Source organism: Coregonus lavaretus (assembly GCF_964263955.1).
Source record: "Coregonus lavaretus genome assembly, contig: HAP1_SCAFFOLD_1419, whole genome shotgun sequence".
Taxonomy (NCBI): Eukaryota; Metazoa; Chordata; class Actinopteri; order Salmoniformes; family Salmonidae; genus Coregonus; species Coregonus lavaretus.
Window position 1 is genome coordinate 25001 of NW_028163230.1, and position 21252 is coordinate 46252.

At 44.6% G+C, this 21252-nt stretch overlaps 1 protein-coding gene across 1 annotated transcript in view; it reads right to left on the reverse strand.

Moving 5' to 3' along the window:
* LOC311118371 (ribonuclease inhibitor-like) overlaps nucleotides 1-18122 on the reverse strand; it is a gene marked incomplete at both ends in the record, with an annotated part of 42507 nt that extends 24385 nt beyond the window's left edge. Inside the window, one exon of the mRNA XM_084193177.1 lies at nucleotides 18038-18122. Within this exon, the coding sequence (XP_084049303.1) occupies nucleotides 18038-18122 (85 nt within the window). The remainder of the gene's footprint in view (nucleotides 1-18037) is intronic.
* Between the last annotated feature and the right edge of the window lie 3130 nt (nucleotides 18123-21252).

A 21252-nucleotide genomic window follows, 5' to 3' on the forward strand; every position in this document is an offset into this window, starting at 1 on the left:
CAAAATGCTTTGTTTGTAAATTGTCTGAGTGTTGGAGTGTGCTTCTGGCTGAACGTACATTTTAAAAACAAGAAAATCATCTGGTTTGCTTTATGTAAGGAATTTGAAATGATTTATACTTGTACTTTTACTTTTGATACTTTAGTATATTTTAGCAATTACATTTACTTTTGATACTTAAGTATATTTAAAACCAAATACTTTTAGACTTTTACTCAAGTAGTATTTTACTGGGTGACTTTCACTTTTAGTTGAGTCATTTTCTATTAAGGGATCTTTACTTTTACTCAAGTATGACAATTGGGTACTTTTTCCACCACTGGAGTTAACATCGTCAACTGTGAAGACAAACCTTTTAATTAAAACTGCTAAATGAGCGAACTTAGGAGGAAACATCAGTGAGTGAAGTGAATGAAGATCACGTGACTGAGGAAAATATTACTGTGGTTGAGGACAATATTGAAGTGAGTGACAATCAGGAGCTTATTGAGAAACAAAAAATTATTGGAGTTGTTGGAAACATTGGACAGTTTGATAAATGTGTTGAGCAGTGGAGCTCATATACAGAACGGTTTGAATATTTTGTTCTTGTAAATGACATGGATGAGGACAACATTGTGCCTCCATGTTTTAGTGTAATGGGGCCAAAGACATTTAATTTACTAGGCAGCCTGCTACAGCCAGTCAGAACAGGTAATAAGACGTATGGGGATATTGTGGAGATACTTAAAGGACATTTTTCACCAGAACCACTAGTTAATGCTGAAAGGTTCAGGTTCCACAGGAGACATCAGGAAGAGGGAGAATCAGTAACAATGTTTGCTGCTGCATTAAAGAAACTACCAGAACACTGAGTTTAATGCTGTTCTAAATGACATCATTAGAGACAGACTAGTATGTGGGCTACGGAGTGAAGCTACACAAAAGATACTGTTGACTGAAAGTCATCTGACCTTGGCAAAGGACATTGAAATCAGTGTGTCCATGGAACTAGCTGCTAAAGAGGCTCACCAGTTGAGTTCATCAGGAACTTAGTGGGTTCATCTAACAATCCTAATCACCAGCTGATACATTTTAATCTCATACACAGGGTAAACCTTCCACCTAGAAAACATAATTTAATAGAAATCACAACCGCTCCTCTGTGTGATCTATGTAATCAAGGTGCCTTGGGCTCCTTTAATCATATGTACTGGGGGTGACCAGGGGACATGTTTTGGAAAGAGGTATCCTCATACCTTGTTCCCCCAAACTGTTATTACTGAATGATAATTCACCACTGTCATTACAGCAAAGACGTATAATGTTGTCAGGTTGGACAGCAGCTAAAAATATGTTGGAACTAAGATGGCAACCACCACACCTCATTGGATCAGCACTTTTATAGATATCATGTATTTAGAACTATCCACTGCTAGGATCCATGGGGCCAAACAACAATTGCAGCTGAAACATAAAATAACTCCTGTAGTGGGTTTTACCCAACAGATTGACCGGTAATTATAATTTTTGTGATTTAGTATTTAATTTAATGGAGATCAGGCTGGGTGTGTTGGGGTGATCCCAGGAGGGGTTGGAGGGTGGGTTGGGGTGGTCCCAGGAGGGGTTGGAGGGTGGGTTGGGGTGGTCCCAGGAATGGTTGGAGGGTGGGTTGGGGTGGTCCAAGGAGGGGTTGGAGGGTGGGTTGGGGTGGTCCCAGGAGGGGTTGGAGGGTGGGTTGGGGTGGTCCCAGGAGGGGTTGGAGGGTGTGTTGGGGTGGTCCCAGGAGGGGTTGGAGGGTGGGTTGGGGTGGTCCCAGGAGGGGTTGGAGGGTGGGTTGATGCAGCTGAGGTGGGTGATTGTATATGTGGTTTATTATAATTGTATTTATCTGCAATAACTAGTTTCCATAATATACTGATATATATTTTAACAGTATTGTGTCTCTAGCTGTATAACCATTCCTGCTGCTATTTGTTCTGATATATATTTTAACAGTATTGTGTCTCTAGCTGTATAACCATTCCTGCTGCTATTTGTTCTGATATATGTTTTAACAGTATTGTGTCTCTAGTTGTATAACCATTCCTGCTGCTATTTGTTCTTGTCTGTGTTCTTTTAAAATAAATAAAAAGTTTCAACAGAGTTTCAACTTAAAATCAGAGACTGGGAATTCGAGTCACATGCTGGTGTAAGGACATGGATTGTCCAGCCTGTGGTAAAAAGGGCAACATCGGACAAGTCTCCAGAAACAAAAAGAGAACAGAGAAATCACAAAAAAGGGAAACAAGAAACAGACATTCCAACGAAAGACACATAGACATGTTCACACTGTTGAGTAAGAGAACACTGAGGTGAGTGACTCATCAGACGAGGAAGTCACACTGAAAATCCTGACTTTTTCCTGGCGGGCCGCACGGCTACTATGTCTCCCCTTTGCTAGAGGGACAGCCGTGGGTATGGAGATTGACACAGGGGCAGCTGTATCTCTTGTGTCAGAAAAAATACACTGAAACACATTCCACTTCAACCAGCGCACCTCGTGTTAAAGACTTACACAGGTGAATCTGTCGCTGTGAGAGGCATCACTGATGTCACAGTTCAGGAAAACAGACAAACTGAAAAACTGCCACTCTATGTTGTGAAAGGAGACTATTTTTTTTATTTTTTTTATTTCACCTTTATTTAACTAGGTAAGCCAGTTGAGAACAGGTTCTCATTTACAACTGCGACCTGGCCAAGATAAAGCAAAGTAGTGCAATAAAAACAACACAGAGTTACATCTGGGGTAAAAAAATAACATAAAGTCAGAAATACAACAGAAAATATATATACAGTGTGTGCAAATGTAGCAAGTTATGGAGGTAAGGCAATAAATAGGCTATAGTGCAGAATAATTACAATAGTATTAACACTGGAATGCTAGATGTGCAAGAGATTATGTGCAAATAGAGATACTGGGGTGCAAAAGAGCAAATTAAATAACAATATAGGGATGAGGTAGTTGGGTGGGCTAATTTCAGATGGGCTGTGTACAGGTGCAGTGATCGGTAAGGTGCTCTGACAACTGATGCTTAAAGTTATTGGGGGAGATAAGAGTCTCCAGCTTCAGAGATTTTTGCAATTCGTTCCAGTCATTGGCAGCAGAGAACTGGAAGGAATGGCGGCCAAAGGAGGTGTTGGCTTTGGGAATGACCAGTGAGATATACCTGCTGGAGCGCAGACTACGGGTGGGTGCTGCTATGGTGACCAATGAGCTAAGATAAGGCGGGGATTTGCCTAGCAGTGATTTATAGATGGCCTGGAGCCAGTGGGTTTGACGACGAACATGTAGTGAGGACCAGCCAACAAGAGCGTACAGGTCACAGTGGTGGGTAGTGTATGGGGCTTTGGAGACAAAACAGATGGCACTGTGATAGACTACATCCAATTTGCTGAGTAGAGTGTTGGAGGCTATTTTGTAAATGACATCGCCGAAGTCAAGGATCGGTAGGATAGTCAGTTTTACGAGGGCATGTTTGGCAGCATGACTATGGCAGCATGACTATGCATCACTACTGGGATGTTCATAGTTGGAGAAAATCACACTGGACTGGCCATCAGTGCATACAATGACACATGGAGACACATATCTACCTGCCATCTTAAAGAAACATGGAGAAGTCTTTAATGGACAGCTGGGTAGTATGAACGACATTACAGGGAAGCTTAGCATTAAGTCAGACAGCAAACAAACGTTTCTGAACGCAGGACCTGTACCTTATGCTATCAGACCAAAAGTCAAGGCTGACTTGGACGCTTTAGTCAAGAACAAAGTACTGGAGCCGGTCAGCATGAGTGAATGCATGAGCAACACCCATCTACTAGTCCTTAACACTAGAACCGCCTGTTCTTACAGCATATAAGAACCCGCTAGAGAAAGTTACCAGGCGTCCACTTTAGCATATGCATCAGATGCATATCAACCAGCAAGGTGCAAGGTGTACAAACATAGTTTGTTAAATAAACGCTTGATAAATAGTGCATAAACTATTGTAAAATATTAATTGCATGAAGAAATATTTGTGGAAATATAACAATAAAAAAATAACAACAATAGTTAATTCTACAAAAAAGGCCTATAGCCTATTTCTGTTTCCCTTACAATAAAAACATTACAGTGTAAACCATTTAATCAACTTTATTTGTAGATTCAATTAGTAATAGAGTTTTAGTACTTAATAAAGTCCATTTACAGTTTATTTTGACAAAGTAGAATGAAAAATATAATAATAATAATAATATAACTAGCCAGGTGCTCAGGTGAAATGATTTGCTGTATTCCTAAACAAAAGCACCAGTGCATTAACAATTGTAAAGGATGAATTGCAGAACTAAATATTTTTGGAAAAATATTCATGACAAGATATAAAAACAATAATGTGTTGATTGTATCAGACACTGTACCGCGCCTTTACACATGAACCAATCACGTCTTCTCTTTATGCTTCAGGTTCACAGTCAGCACAGGGCTTCGGGGCTTTGTGTGAGCAAGCCCCACAAACAAATCGGTTGCCCTGCACACAGTTTTCATGGGCCTTGTTCGGTGTTCACCTGCTGTCTTGGCATTGTGTATTTTTCCCCAGTGGGAGCTGTGGTGCTTGGGGAAGAGGGAGAGCAGGACCTGCTGTCTTGACATTGTGTATTTTTCCCCAGTGGGAGCTGTGGTGCTTGGGGAAGAGGGAAAACAGGACCTGCTGTCTTGACATTGTGTATTTTTCCCCATTGGGAGCTGTGGTGCTTGGGGAAGAGGGAGAGCAGGACCTGCTGTCTTGACATTGTGTATTTTTCCCCAGTGGGAGCTGTGGTGCTTGGGGAAGAGGGAGAACAGGACCTGCTGTCTTGGCATTGTGTATTTTTCCCCAGTGGGAGCTGTGGTTCTTGGGGAAGAGGGAGAGCAGGACCTGCTGTCTTGACATTGAGTATTTTTCCCCAGTGGGAGCTGTGGTTCTTGGGGAAGAGGGAGAGCAGGACCTGCTGTCTTGGCGGCCTGCTTTGTGACTGTAGCTTCTTTCTCTGCGTTCATGTGGTTCTCACCAAGCTCACATGCCAGATCTATGATGAAATGTCTCCTGCTGACTGTCTTGTCAAGGCATTGCTTGTACAACACATGTTGATAGCAGCCATGTCGAGCACATTGTAGAACACCTCAACAGGCCAGAGGAGAGTACCCCCTTTTACAGAGTACAGTCAACAGGCCAGAGGAGAGTACCCCCTTTAACAGAGTACAGTCAACAGGCCAGAGGAGAGTACCCCCTTTTATAGAGTACAGTCAACAGGCCAGAGGAGAGTACCCCCTTTTACAGAGTACAGTCAACAGGCCAGAGGAGAGTACCCCCTTTTACTGAGTACAGTCAACAGGCCAGAGGAGAGTACCCCCTTTTACAGAGTACAGTCAACAGGCCAGCAGAGAGTACCCCCTTTTACAGAGTACAGTCAACAGGCCAGAGGAGAGTACCCCCTTTTACAGAGTACAGTCAACAGGCCAGAGGAGAGTACCCCCTTTTACAGAGTACAGTCAACAGGCCAGAGGAGAGTACCCCCTTTTACAGAGTACAGTCAACAGGCCAGAGGAGAGTACCCCCTTTTACAGAGTACAGTCAACAGGCCAGAGGAGAGTACCCCCTTTTACAGAGTACAGTCAACAGGCCAGAGGAGAGTACCTCCTTTTACAGAGTACAGTCAACAGGCCAGAGGAGAGTACCCCCTTTTACAGAGTACAGTCTGGACATCTGGTCTAGCATCCACAAAAATAAAATAGAATAGAATAGGTTATAATTATATAGAATGATAATACTAATAGTAATAATATGAATGTAATATAATAAAAGGGGATCCTATTTGGTGTTTGGCAGATGGGAAGGCTATCTGTATATGGTAGAGATACTGTATATACCTTTGTGTGATTGTAGTCTGTCACTGTCTCCGGTTTCTTCTTCTGGTCACTGCCGGTGGCAACAGTGGGGTGCATGGTGCTGAGGAAGCTAACACTTATTTATTTAACATCTGTACACCGTGAGTGTTGCTTTACCACTCTCCATCACACCGTGAGTGTTGCTTTACCACTCTCCATCACACCGTGAGTGTTGCTTTACCACTCTCCATCACACCGTGAGTGTTGCTTTACCACTCTCCATCACACCGTGAGTGTTGCTTTACCACTCTCCATCACACCGTGAGTGTTGCTTTACCACTCTCCATCACACCGTGAGTGTTGCTTTACCACACTCCATCACATCGTGAGTGTTGCTTTACCACTCTCCATCACACTGTGAGTGTTGCTTTACCACTCTCCATCACACTGTGAGTGTTGCTTTACCACCCTCCATCACACCGTGAGTGTTGCTTTACCACCCTCCATCACACCGTGAGTGTTGCTTTATCACTCTCCATCACACCGTGAGTGTTGCTTTATCACTCTCCATCACACCGTGAGTGTTGCTTTACCAGCAGCTTCTGCCTTTGTTTGTTCACTGTTCTGAGCAGGATAGTCTTCTTTACGTTCTGTTTCAGCTCAACCGTCTCCCCACCCTGATAATAAAGTGTTTTATTGGTATCTTCCACTAGAAGGCAGTAAACACCTGCTGTAGCTAGATTTTACAACAGTATGTGTCCGGTTTCTTGGTCCTGGTGACTCCTGGGCCCTTATTCATAAAGGCAGTGTCTCAGAGTAGGAGTGCTGATCTAGGATCAGGTCCCCCCTGTCCATCTAATCTGTTTCATTATGATCTAAAAGGCAAAACTGATCCCAGATCAGTACTCCTACTCTTTATGAATACTGTCACAGGTGACTCCTCAAGATGAGACTCATGGTTTATAAGTTATATTCTTTAAGAATCAATTAATATCATTAATTGAACTGCTTTGCCATGAACAGATCTGTGAGGTCTTAACTTAAAGGAACTATATAGACTTTATGGTTATTTAAATGGGGTTTAACATTCATCCCATCAGATTGTATAAAGAATTTTATGAGTTCAGAAAAATACTGCCTTGGAAGCATCTCTCTGACCTCACCCTGCTGAAACACACTCAAGTAAAGACCACATAGCTACAGTTATACGCTTGTCAGGTTTTACCCACTTTTACAGCCAATGTATGGACTGGTATCCATATGAATCAGTGGAATATACAGACTAGTTAACCACCTCCCAATAAGGGTTCAGCAAATCTATTTTATTGGTCACATACACATATTTAGCAGATGCTATGGAGGGTGTAGTAAAATGCTTGTGTTCCTAGCTCAGTGCAGTAATATCTAACAATACACAACAATACACACAGATCTAAAAAGGAAAACAATGGAATTAAGAAATATATAAATATTAGGATGACATCAAGCATACAGCACTAAACAGACAGACATCTCAGGACATCAACAACTCCTGGGGGGCATATCAACATTCTACATGGACTTCCTCTCCTTGTCTCCTCTCCTTGTCTCCTCTCCTTCATCTCAACTACATGAGAGAACTGGACAGGTGAAAGCAATGTTTCCACACCTAGTACTATCTTAAGGGGCCAAGACAAATGTGCTGTAAGACGTTGGTACCCAGGTGATAATGTGTCTCTCTCCTCACTGGTTCATGGATGAACGGGCGATGGAAACGGATAATTGTGCACGTTACTTTACAATCGAATTTGAATGAACTGAACGATGAGGAGGGTGAAGAGGGTGATTTTAATTTAGAACAATGGTGTAATGATGATGAAGAATTGTGGGTGTTGTGGGTGGTCTAATTATTTTTACACATTTTGCCATGTGGTGTAGAGAAAATATTGCAGTTTTAAAGCAGGTATTCTGCAGTTCTACACATTTTGCATTGGGGTGGAGAGAATTATTGCAGTTTTAAAGCAAATGTCCTGCAATTTTACCCATTTTGCCAAGATTGCTTGAGTTATCTTAATTAATTCAGACGATTTTGAGTGTATACTGGCTACGGCATCTCAAAAAGGACAAATAGGACTACTGCCTCTTTTTTCACGATTTTCAAGCGAAGGTCTTTTAAGGTCTTTTTAAGGGAGTATACTAGAACACTCGTTGGGTTTGGCTAGCCGAGTTCAGCGCCAGCCGAACTGAAGCATTATTCATGAGATTGATTCATGAGTTAAAACACGGGTAAGGCCACAATACAGGGTCCCATACAATCAATAAATTACTCTTGTTTTCATATCTTTTCACCGATATGTATTTATGTAATTCATCCTTTCCAATTGTTTCTGCACTATTTATCAAGCTTTGGCACTCATGTTTACAGCAAATAATATGACCGTGAGCCTTGCAGGTTGATATAATTCTCTTTTACGTTTTACTTTGTATAAAGAAGCTGTTACTGGACTGTATTACTTATTATAACTCTATTACTAATCACATCTATAAATACTATTTATCAAATGTATTACGTTGTTATGTTTTTATTCTGAAGGGAAACGAAAATATGCTACATGTTGCAGTAGGCCTTTGTAGAATATTATACAACGTCTAATCCTGAATGCTGATTGGTTATAATATAAAACATATCCTTACATGCATTTTATGTACTTCTAAATATACAAATATTCAAAATAAGAAACAAAATATTCTTAAGACATTCAATCAAGCAATATTTTATTTTAGATGGTATTTATTTAGATTGATAACAACCCAGTAGATGAATCTGATGCGTATGCTAAAGGAGATGCCCAACAACGTCCCCTACTGAAGTCTGAACGGTCTATAATGCAGTGCCTTCAGAAAGTCACACCCCTTGAATTTTTCCACATTTTGTTGTTACAGCCTGAATTAAAAATGGATTAAATTGAGATTTTGTGTCACTGGCCTACACACAATACTCCATAACGTCAAAGTGGAATAATGTTTTTAGAAATTAATTAAAAATGAAAAGCTGAAATGTCTTGAGTCAACAAGTATTCAACCCCTTTGTTATGGCAAGCCTAAATAAGTTCAGGAGTAAAAATGTGCTTAACAAGACACATAATAAGTTCCATGGACTCACCTGTGTTCAATAATAGTGTTTAACAGGATTTCTGAATGACAACCTCATCTCTGTATACCACATATAAAATTATCTGTAAGGTCCCTCAGTCGAGCAGTGAATTTCAAACACAAATTCAACCACAAAGACCAGGGAGGTTTTCCAATGCCTCGCAAAGAAGGGCACCTATTAGTAGATGGGTAAAAATAAAATAAAAAGCAGAATATTTATTTGAGCATGGTGAAGTTATTAATTACACTTTGGATGGTGTGTCACTACGAAGATACAGGCGTCCTTCTTAACTCAGTTGCCGGTGAGGAAGGAAACCGCTCAGGGATTTCACCATGAGGCCAATGGTGACTTTAAAACAGTTAGAGTTGAATGGCTGTGATAAGAGAAAACTGAGGATGGATCAACAACATTGTAGTTACTCCATAACACTAACCTAATTGACAGTGTGAAAAGAAGCCTGTACAGAATACATTCACATTTCAGTCATTTAGCAGACGCTATGGTCCCCCGTGGGAATCAAACCCACAACCCTGGCGTTGAAAGCACCTTGCTCTACCAACTGAGCCACACGGGACACAAATATTACAAAACATGCATCCTGTTTGCAATAAAGCACTAAAGTAAAACTGCTAAAAAAATGTGGCAAAGAAATTCACTTTATGTCCTGAATAAAAAGTTGTATGTTTGGGGCAAATCCAACACAACACATTACTGAGTACCACTGTATTCTTGGTGGTGGCTGCATCATGTTATAGGTCTGCTTGTCATCGACGAGGACTAGGGAGTTTTTTGGGGGGATAAAAAGAAACAGAATAGAGCTAAGCACAGTACAATTCCTAGAGGAAAACCTGGTTGAGACTGCTTTCCTTCCACTGACTCCTCAGGAGAGTTCTGGACTCTGCCAGTGAGGCCACACCACCACAAGAGACTACAGGTGGCCGCCATCTTTAACCCCCCTCCTGCCTGAAAGTCTTGTGGACTAGAGCGCTGGAGACACTAAAAGCTAATGTAAAAGCATCTGAAACTTTTGTTGTGTCCGGCACACCCCACTCTTCCCGACACCACCATTCTCTTCTCTAGCAAATAAACCATCTATCTTCTGAATGAAGCTTGTAAGGTCAGTACAGTAGCCTCTGCTTCAGAGAGGGGAGGGGCAGGGAGCCTAAACACACCCACTGGTAAAGACTTTCAGCTGGCAGGCAGGGAGCCTAAACACACCCACTGGTAAAGACTTTCAGCTGGCAGGCAGGGAGCCTAAACACACCCACTGGTAAAGACTTTCAGCTGGCAGGCAGGGAGCCTAAACACACCCACTGGTAAAGACTTTCAGCTGGCAGGCAGGGAGCCTAAACACACCCACTGGTAAAGACTTCCAGCTGGCAGGCAGGGAGCCTAAACACACCCACTGGTAAAGACTTTCAGCTGGCAGGCAGGGAGCCTAAACACACCCACTGGTAAAGACTTTCAGCTGGCAGGCAGGGAGCCTAAACACACCCACTGGTAAAGACTTTCAGCTGGCAGGCAGGGAGCCTAAACACACCCACTGGTAAAGACTTTCAGCTGGCAGGCAGACACTGGAATAAGTTGGAGTGACAGAGTGAGGTCTTTGCATGAGCACTTTATAGCGTTTTTTTGTGTGTGACTCGTAAAATAACACTTTTTAACCAGTTGTTTTTAAAATAATAGTTCTGTTCTGGAACAGTATCGATCACTTTCGTTCTCGGTTCTGTTGCTGTTCCTTGAAAACATTTTTTTTCTGGTTTTCGGTTCTGTTGATCTTGCTTCCTCTCGACTGCCTTTAACATTTTAAGACAATTATTTTCATTGTTAGAGCGGCCAATGGAGTATCTGGTCAATAGATCGGTTTTCATCCAATATTCGAAAGGTTTCCATGCGAATATTCTAAAATCTGCATAAAACAATATGCGCATTTTCCCTCAAACTGATTTTTTGTGGATAAAAGACTGTACATGATAACGTAATTACTTTTCTGGTTAAATTCCCATGTACCACATGAAAAACACAAGTTAAATGGGTTTCCATCGCATCTTCAACTCTACTGATGGTTTTGTCACTAAAGCTGTTGCATTATATAGCAAATGTGCCCACTCTGGCCATGACACATGCCAACAACTCACAGATACAGTGAGTGAATTGAATGAAGATCACATGACTGAGGAAAATATTTCTTTGGTTGAGGACAATATTGAAGTGAGTGACAATCAGGAGCTTATTGAGAAATGAACAATTATTGGAAATGTAGGAAACATTGGACAGTTTGATGAAAGTATTGAGCAGTGGAGCTCATATACAGAACGGTTTGAATATTTTGTTCTTGTAAATGACATGGATGAGGACAACATTGTGCCTACATGTTTTAGTGTAATGGGGCCAAATACATTTAATTTACTAGGCAGCCTGCTACAGCCAGTCAGAACAGGTAATAAGACGTATGGGGATATTGTGGAGATACTTAAAGGACATTTTTCACCAGAACCACTAGTTAATGCTGAAAGGTTCAGGTTCCACAGGAGACATCAGGAAGAGGGAGAATCAGTAACAATGTTTGCTGCTGCATTAAATAAACTACCAGAACACTGTGAGTTTAATGCTGTTCTAAATGACATCATTAGAGACAGACTAGTATGTGGGCTACGGAGTGAAGCTACACAAAAGAGACTGTTGACTGAAAGTCATCTGACCTTGGCAAAGGACATTGAAATCAGTGTGTCCATGGAACTAGCTGCTAAAGAGGCTCACCAGTTGAGTTCATCAGGAACTTAGTGGGTTCATCTAACAATCCTAATCACCAGCTGATACATTTTAATCTCATACACAGGGTAAACCTTCCACCTAGAAAACATCATTTAATAGAAATCACAACCGCTCCTCTGTGTGATCTATGTAATCAAGGTGCCTTGGGCTCCTTTAATCATATGTACTGGGAGTGACCAGGGGACATGTTTTGGAAAGAGGTATCCTCATACCTTGTTCCCCCAAACTGTTATTACTGAATGATAATTCACCACTGTCATTACAGCAAAGACGTATAATGTTGTCAGGTTGGACAGCAGCTAAAAAGATGTTGGAACTAAGATGGCAACCACCACACCTCATTGGATCAGCACTTTTATAGATATCATTTATTTAGAACTATCCACTGCTAGGATCCATGGGGCTAGCCAAACAACAAATGCAGCTGAAACCATAAAATAACTCCTGTAGTGGGTTTTACCCAACAGATTGACCGTTAATTATCATTTTTGTGCAAATGTGTACCTTGATTTAGTATTTAATTTAATGGAGATCAGGTTGGGTGTGCTGGGGTGGTCCCAGGAGGGGTTGGAGGGTGGGTTGGGGTGGTCCCAGGAGGGGTTGGAGGGTGGGTTGGGGTGGTCCCAGGAGGGGTTGGAGGGTGGGTTGGGGTGGTCCCAGGAGGGGTTGGAGGGTGGGTTGGGGTGGTCCCAGGAGGGGTTGGAGGGTGGGTTGGGGTGGTCCCAGGAGGGGTTGGAGGGTGGGTTGGGGTGGTCCCAGGAGGGGTTGGAGGGTGGGTTGATGCAGCTGAGGTGGGTGATTGTATATGTGGTTTATTATAATTGTATTTATCTGCAATAACTAGTTTCCATAATATACTGATATATATTTTAACAGTATTGTGTCTCTAGCTGTATAACCATTCCTGCTGCTATTTGTTCTGATATATATTTTAACAGTATTGTGTCTCTAGCTGTATAACCATTCCTGCTGCTATTTGTTCTTGTCTGTGTTCCTTTAAAATAAATAAAAAGTTTCAACAGAGTTTCAACTGAAAATCAGAGACTGGGAATTCGAGTCACATGCTGGTGTAAGGACATGGATTGTCCAGCCTGTGGTAAAAAGGGCAACATCGGACAAGTCTCCAGAAACAAAAAGAGAACAGAGAAATTGCAAAAACGGGATACAAGAAACAGACATTCCAATGAAAGACAAATAGACATGTTAACACTGTTGAGTAAGAGAACACTGAGGTTAGTGACTCATCAGACCAGGAAGTCACACTGAAAATCCTGACTTTTTCCTGGCGGGCCGCACGGCTACTATGTCTCCCCCTTGCTAGAGGGACAGCCGGTGCGTATGGAGATTGACACAGGGGCAGCTGGTTAGTATGGAGATTAACACAGGGGCAGCTGGTTAGTATGGAGATCAACACAGGGACAGCTGTATCTCTTGTGTCAGAATAAATACACTGAAACACCTTCCACTTCAACCAGCGCACCTCGTGTTAAAGACTTACACAGGTGAATCTGTCGCTGTGAGAGGCATCACTGATGTCACAGTTCAGGTAAACAGACAAACTGAAAAGCTGCCACTCTATGTTGTGAAAGGAGACTATGCATCACTACTGGGATGTTCATAGATGGAGAAAATCACACTGGACTGGCCATCAGTGCATACAATGACACATGGAGACACAGACCTACCTGCCATCTTAAAGAAACATGGAGAAGTCTTTAATGGACAGCTGGGTAGTATGAACGACATTACAGGGAAGCTTAGCATTAAGCCAGACAGCAAACCTACGTTTCTGAAAGCAGGACCTGTACGTTATGCTATCAGACCATAAGTCAAGGCTGACTTGGACGCTTTAGTCAAGAACAAAGTACTGAAGCCGGTCAGCATGAGTGAATGCATGAGCAACACCCATCTACCAGTCCTTAACACTAGAACCGCCTGTTCTTTCAGCATATAAGAACCCGCTAGAGAAAGTTACCAGGCGTCCACTTTAGCATATGCATCAGATGCATATCAACCAGCAAGGTGCAAGGTGTGCAAACATGGTTTGTTAAATAAACACTTGATAAATAGTGCATCATATGTTGTAAAGGATTAATTGCATGAAGAAATATTTGTGGAAATATATCAATAAAAAAATAACAACAATAGTTAATTCTACAAAATAGGCCTATAGCCTATATCTGTTTCCCTTACAATAAAAACAGTACAGTGTAAACCATTTAATCAACTGTATTTGTAGATTCCATTAGTAATAGAGTTAATAAAGTCGATTTACAGTTTATTTTGACAAAGTACAAATGAAAAAAGTATAATAATAATAATATAACTAGCCAGGTGTTCAGGTGAAATGATTTGCTGTATTCCTAAACAAAAGCACCAGTGCATGAACAATTGTAAAGGATGAATTGCATAAATACATTTTTGTGGAAATATATTCATGACAAGTTATAAAAACAATCATTTGTTGCTTGTATCAGACACTGTACCGCGCCTGTCACGATCGTCAAAAGGAGCGGACCAATGCGCAGCGTTGTGAGTGAACATGATGACTTTATTATTAAAGCAACCACGAAAAAACAACAAAAGACGATACGTGAAGTTCTCTATGACACCGACTGAACATAGCACAAGGAAACAAAAACCCACAAACACAAGGTAAAACCACACAGAATAAATATGGCTCCCAATCAGAGATAACGAGCCGACAGCTGTCACTCGTTACCTCCGATTGGGAGTCACATGAATACAAACAAGGAAGACAACCACCTAGACACCCCAACCAAACAGCACACAACAAAACGAACACACCTCATACCCAACCTAGCCCACACAACACCCAACAAAACAAACACACCCTGGTTCAATAACAACGTCCCGGAACCAGAGCGTGACAGTACCCCCCCCTAAAGGTGCGAACCCCGGGCGCACCAGCATACAGTCTAGGGGAGGGTCTGGGTGGGCGTCTGTCCACGGTGGCGGTTCTGCCCATGGTCGTGGTCCCCATCCCACCTTAGTCACCACCCGCTTCCCTAGCCTCCTCCACATGACCACCCCCCAACTAAACCCCACTGGGTTAAGGGGCGGCACCGGACTAAGGGGCAGCACCGGACTAAGGGGCAGTACCGGACTAAAGGGCAGTACCGGACTAAGGGGCAGTACCAGGCTACGGGGCAGTACCGGACTAAGGGGCAGTACCGGACTAAGGGCCAGCACCAGGATAAGGGACAGCACCAGGATAAGGAGCAACACCGAGCTAAGGGGCAGCACCGGACTAAATGGCGGAACCTGGCTGGCTGGCTCTGGCGGATCCTGGCTGGCTGGCGGATCCTGGCTGGACGGCTCTGGCGGATCCCGGCTAGACGGCTCTGGCGGATCCCGGCTGGACGGCTCTGGCGGATCCCGGCTGGACGGCTCTGGCGGATCCCGGCTGGACGGCTCTGGCGGATCCCGGCTGGACGGCTCTGGCGGATCCCGGCTGGACGGCTCTGGCGGATCCCGGCTGGACGGCTCTGGCGGATCCCGGCTGGACGGCTCTGGCGGATCCTGGCTGGACGGCTCATGGCTGGCTGACGGATCTGGCTGCTCATGGCTGGCTGACGGATCTGGCTGCTCATGGCTGGCTGACGGATCTGGCTGCTCATGGCTGGCTGACGGATCTGGCTGCTCATGGCTGGCTGACGGATCTGGCTGCTCATGGCTGGCTGACGGATCTGGCTGCTCATGGCCGACTGAGTGAACTGGCTGATCCTGTCTGGCGGAAGGCTCTGGCTGATCCTGTCTGGCAGAAGGCTCTGGCTGATCCTGTCTGGCAGAAGGCTCTGGCTGATCCTGTCTGGCGGAAGGCTCTGGCTGATCCTGTCTGGCGGAAGGCTCTAGCGGCTCCGGTCTGGCGGACGGCTCTGATGGCTCATGGCAGACGGGCGGCTTTGCAGGCCTTGGGCAGACGGGCAGTTCAGGCCCCGTTGGGCAGACGGCAGACTCTGGCCGTCTGAGGCGCATCGTAGGCCTGGTGCGTGGTGCCGGAACAGGAGGTACCGGGCTGAGGACACGCATCTCAGGGCTAGTGCGGGGAGAAGCAACAGGGCATGCTGGACCCTGGGGACGCACCGTAGGCCTGATGCGTGGTGCCGGAACTGGAGGTACCGGGCTGAGGACACGCATCTCAGGGCTAGTGCGGGAAGCAGCAACAGGGCATGCTTGGCCCTGGGGACGCACCGTAGGCCTGATGCGTGGTGCCGGAACTTGAGGTACCGGGCTGAGGACACGCATCTCAGGGCTAGTGCGGGGAGTCGGAACAGGGCATGCTGGACCCTGGGGACTCCCATAACGCCTAGTGCGGGGAGCCGGAACAGGGCATGCTGGACCCTGGGGACTCACCTCACGCCTAGTGCGGAGAGCAGGAACAGGCCGGGCTGGGCTGGCGACGCGCACCGTATCCCTGGTGCGAGTGGCCGGAACAGGCCGGGCCGGGCTGGCGAAGCGCACCGTATCCCTGGTGCGTGGAGTAGGAACAGGCCGGGCTGGGCTGGCGACGCGCACCGTATCCCTGGTGCGAGTGGCCGGAACAGACCGGGCCGGGCTGGCGAAGCGCACCATATCCCTGGTGCGTGGAGTAGGAACAGGCCGGGCTGAGCTGGCGACGCGCACCGTATCCCTGGTGCGAGTGGCCGGAATAGGCCGGGCCGGGCTGGCGAAGCGCACCGTTTCCCTGGTGCGTGGAGCAGGAACAGGCCGGGCTGGGCTGGCGACGCGCACCGTATCCCTGGTGCGTGGAGTAGGAACAGGCCGGGCTGGGCTGGCGACGCGCACCGTATCCCTGGTGCGAGTGGCCGGAACAGGCCGGGCCGGGCTGGCGTAGCACACCGTGGACCTGGTGCTTGGAGTAGGAACAGGCCGGTCCGTACCGGGAACACACACCACTGGCCTCAACCGAGGATCAGGAACGGGCCGGACCGGACTGGCAACACACATCAGTCTTTCACGCCGTGCCACAAACACTTCCCTCCCTCTACTCGCCAATGGCTCCCGTACTCCGTTAGCCTTCTCTCCTTTTCTCCCTGTGGCAGCCTCCTGCTGCCCAGCCGCCCAAGCCATGTGCCCCCCCCAAAAAATTTTTTTGGGGTTGCCTCCCGTCCTTCCGACGATGGCCCTGCCGATGCCGTTGCTCCTCTCGCCGTCGCCTCTCCACCGTCTCGTTCCATGGTCGGCGATCCATACCATCCAGGATCTCCTCCCAAGTCCAGGACCCTTTACCGTCCAACAGTTCCTCCCATGTCCAGACCCTTTGCTCCTGGACGCGCTGCTTGGTCCTTTGATGGTGGGTTTTTCTGTCACGATCGTCAAAAGGAGCGGACCAATGCGCAGCGTTGTGAGTGAACATGATGACTTTATTATTAAAGCAACCACGAAAAAACAACAAAAGACGATACGTGAAGTTCTCTATGACACCGACTGAACATAGCACAAGGAAACAAAAACCCACAAACACAAGGTAAAACCACACAGAATAAATATGGCTCCCAATCAGAGATAACGAGCCGACAGCTGTCACTCGTTACCTCCGATTGGGAGTCACATGAATACAAACAAGGAAGACAACCACCTAGACACCCCAACCAAACAGCACACAACAAAACGAACACACCTCATACCCAACCTAGCCCACACAACACCCAACAAAACAAACACACCCTGGTTCAATAACAACGTCCCGGAACCAGAGCGTGACAGCGCCTTTACACATGAATCAATCACATCTTCTCTTAATGTTTCGGGTCCACAAACAAATCAAATCGGTTGCCCTGCACACAGTTTTCATGGGCCTTGTTTGGTGTGCACCTGCCGACTTGACATTGTGTATTTTCCCCAGTGGGAGCTGTGGTGCTTGGGGAAGAGGGAGAGCAGGACCTGCTGTCTTGACATTGTGTATTTTTCCCCAGTGGGAGCTGTGGTGTTTGGGGAAGAGGGAGAACAGGACCTGCTGTCTTGACATTGTGTCTTTTTCCCCAGTGGGAGCTGTGATGCTTGGGGAAGAGGGAGAACAGGACCTGCTGTCTTGACATTGTGTCTTTTTCCCCAGTGGGAGCTGTGGTGCTTGGGGAAGAGGGAGAACAGGACCTGCTGTCTTGACATTGTGTATTTTTCCCTTGTGGGAGCTGTGGTGCTTGGGGAAGAGGGAGAGCAGGACCTGCTGTCTTGGCATTGTGTATTTTTCCCCAGTGGGAGCTGTGGTTCTTGGGGAAGAGGGAGAACAGGACCTGCTGTCTTGGCGGCCTGCTTGGTGACTGTAGCTTCTTTCTCTGCGTTCATGTGGTTCTCACCAAGCTCACATGCCAGATCCATGATGAAATGTCTCCTGCTGACTGTCTTGTCAAGGCATTGCTTGTACAACATGTGTTGATAGCAGCCATGTCGAGCACATTGTAGAACACCTCAACAGGCCAGAGGAGAGTACCCCCTTTTACAGAGTACAGTCAACAGGCCAGAGGAGAGTACCCCCTTTTACAGAGTACAGTCAACAGGCCAGAGGAGAGTACCCTCTTTTACAGAGTACAGTCAACAGGCCAGAGGAGAGTACCCCCTTTTACAGAGTACAGTCAACAGGCCAGAGGAGAGTACCCCCTTTTACAGAGTACAGTCAACAGGCCAGAGTAGAGTACCCCCTTTTACAGAGTACAGTCATCAGGCCAGAGGAGAGTACCCCCTTTTACAGAGTACAGTCTGGACATCTGGTCGAGTGCATCCACACCAACCTTTTACATAAAATAAAATAGAATAGAAAAGGTTATAATTATATAGAATGATAATACTAATAGTAATAATATGAATGTAATATAATAAAAGGGGATCCTATTTGGTGTTTGGCAGATGGGAAGGCTATCTGTATGTGGTAGAGATACTGTATATACCTTTGTGTGATTGTAGTCTGTCACTGTCTCCGGTTTCTTCTTCTGGTCACTGCCGGTGGCAACAGTGGGGTGCATGGTGCTGAGGAAGCTAACACTTATTTATTTAACATCTGTACACCGTGAGTGTTGCTTTACCACTCTCCATCACACCGTGAGTGTTGCTTTACCACTCTCCATCACACCGTGAGTGTTGCTTTACCACTCTCCATCACACCGTGAGTGTTGCTTTACCACTCTCCATCACACCGTGAGTGTTGCTTTACCACTCTCCATCACACCGTGAGTGTTGCTTTACCTCTCTCTATCACACCGTGAGTGTTGCTTTACCACTCTCCATCACACCGTGAGTGTTGCTTTTCCACTCTCCATCACACCGTGAGTGTTGCTTTACCACTTTCCATCACACCGTGAGTGTTGCTTTACCACTCTCCATCACACCGTGAGCGTTGTGTCGTATCGGGTGAATGGTGGCCATTATTGCTGTCAACAAAGAGTCCGTTATGCTGCATCGTGTTAGAGGCTTTTATTAAAATCACGAGGTTACAGCATAAATGACAGGTGACATGACACCCGGAGAGCGACGCCTCCGAATGGCTGCTCGCTCTGTCTTCTTCTTCGTTTAACCCCCCTATTTATAAACAATGAAACTCCCTCTTCTGGCCAATCCCCAGTCTCCCCTGTCTACAAGACACTTCCGGTCTGTTGGATGTGGCGTTACACCCAAAACATTCCCTCTTGATACTAACACAACCAACATTCCATTTCTTCATGAAAAACATTTAACAAAGGCATAATCTTCAGATACGATATTCCCCCCTTCGAGACGAACTAAACGTCTCGAAAACAAACAGAATAGGATTATGACTATTAACAATTTATCTTATTGAGTATCTTTAACGTTAAACCAAAAACATTCTCCTCTAGAGTGTAAATACCTTTCTATGAAATAACTGTTTATGAAGTGTGAATACATTACTATGAAATATGAACAAATCTCTATGGAGTGTAAGAGCGAAAAACTGTCCGGCAGCCATCTTTTCAGATATCCATCCATCAATCAAGACAGTAAAATTCTCTCACGGTCCCTCTGCCCCAGGCAACCACCTCGGTACTCCAGATAACCTCATAAACCATGTAAATGCCTTTGAAACTATGATGCAATTGAATACACATGTAAGCCCCTGCAAACAAAATCCTATCCAAAAACATCCACTCTAAAGGCTGGTCAACCCATTGGACCCAAAAGTGGAACTCTCCCTTCCTAGCCTCTCTGTCCCTAAACATTCACGAAATAAACAAAAACATCTAAGATCCTCACATGTATTCAATAACATCAAACATCATTCTACAAAATTAATCCCTGAGGCTATTACACAATTATGTATTACACATGTCTATATTTCATTGCAGACACTGGAATGTAGTCCACTACACTTCATCTCCCTGTAGTCTCGACTTCCAATGGACTGTTGATGATGGAATCAGCCACACCCTCCATGTTTCATCTCCTCCAGTCATATTGTCCCTTCCCATGTTCCTGTTTGAGTATTTCAATCTCCATATGTTCTCCCAAATGCTTCTGGAAGAAAAGAACACGACCAAACAGTATCTTTTGCAAAACAAACACTTTCAAATTAAACATGAATATCAATTAAGAATATAAACTGATATATAAATGATGCATGAATCACATAAACCTATTCCCCCCTTTGATTCATAAATCATACCAACATCACCCTAATATTGAAAAAAAAAAAAAATCAAAAATGATATTTATCCATCAGTTCCACTTGTCCATCTTTATCCAGATCAGGAACAGTCAACACCGGCATCTGAGTGTTGTCTCCAGGCATCATTCTCCAACCTATCTCAATATCATATCTTTCTCAAAGATCAGTAACAAATTACAAACATCACACAGTGTTATCAAAGCTGAAACTAAAATGTAACCGATCACTGCCCCTACTGGGCCTAACTGATCTTGCAACCAAGTCTTACAAATGCATCCCTTATTTCCTTCAATGCATCTATAACCCCAGTGATATTATCTGAACTATCTGGACTCATAGTATAACTAACATTTATCAATATGATCTTCCCAAATGTTACATCATACCATGAATAAAGTCCCCCCTTCTCCCTTAGACTTATCCTTCAATGATAGGCTTGAAGACTATGACATGTCGCCATGTCACCCTTTTAACCCTAGATTTAGCTGTGTCCGGTGCTATCCCTCTTATAATGGTAAAACCTCATATGGAAGCTTCAACGTTGACATGTAACAAAATCCTTTCCATCCATAATGTAAGAATATATATGCTTTATCACCACAAACCCTCCAAATATCTCAAAAATCCCCATAGTCACATTGTCAGTCAAAAGCTAATCGTTTAACCATCAAAGTCATGCTCTTCTTACTACCTGGTATATTAAAAAGTAACCTTATATTTCTCATTACTACCCTTAAGGTCATGCTTATCCAAAGTCATCATATAATCATCACAATCTGATATTCCCATAAACATACCCTTTACCTCATATGTTTTATTAGAACAAAAACAACT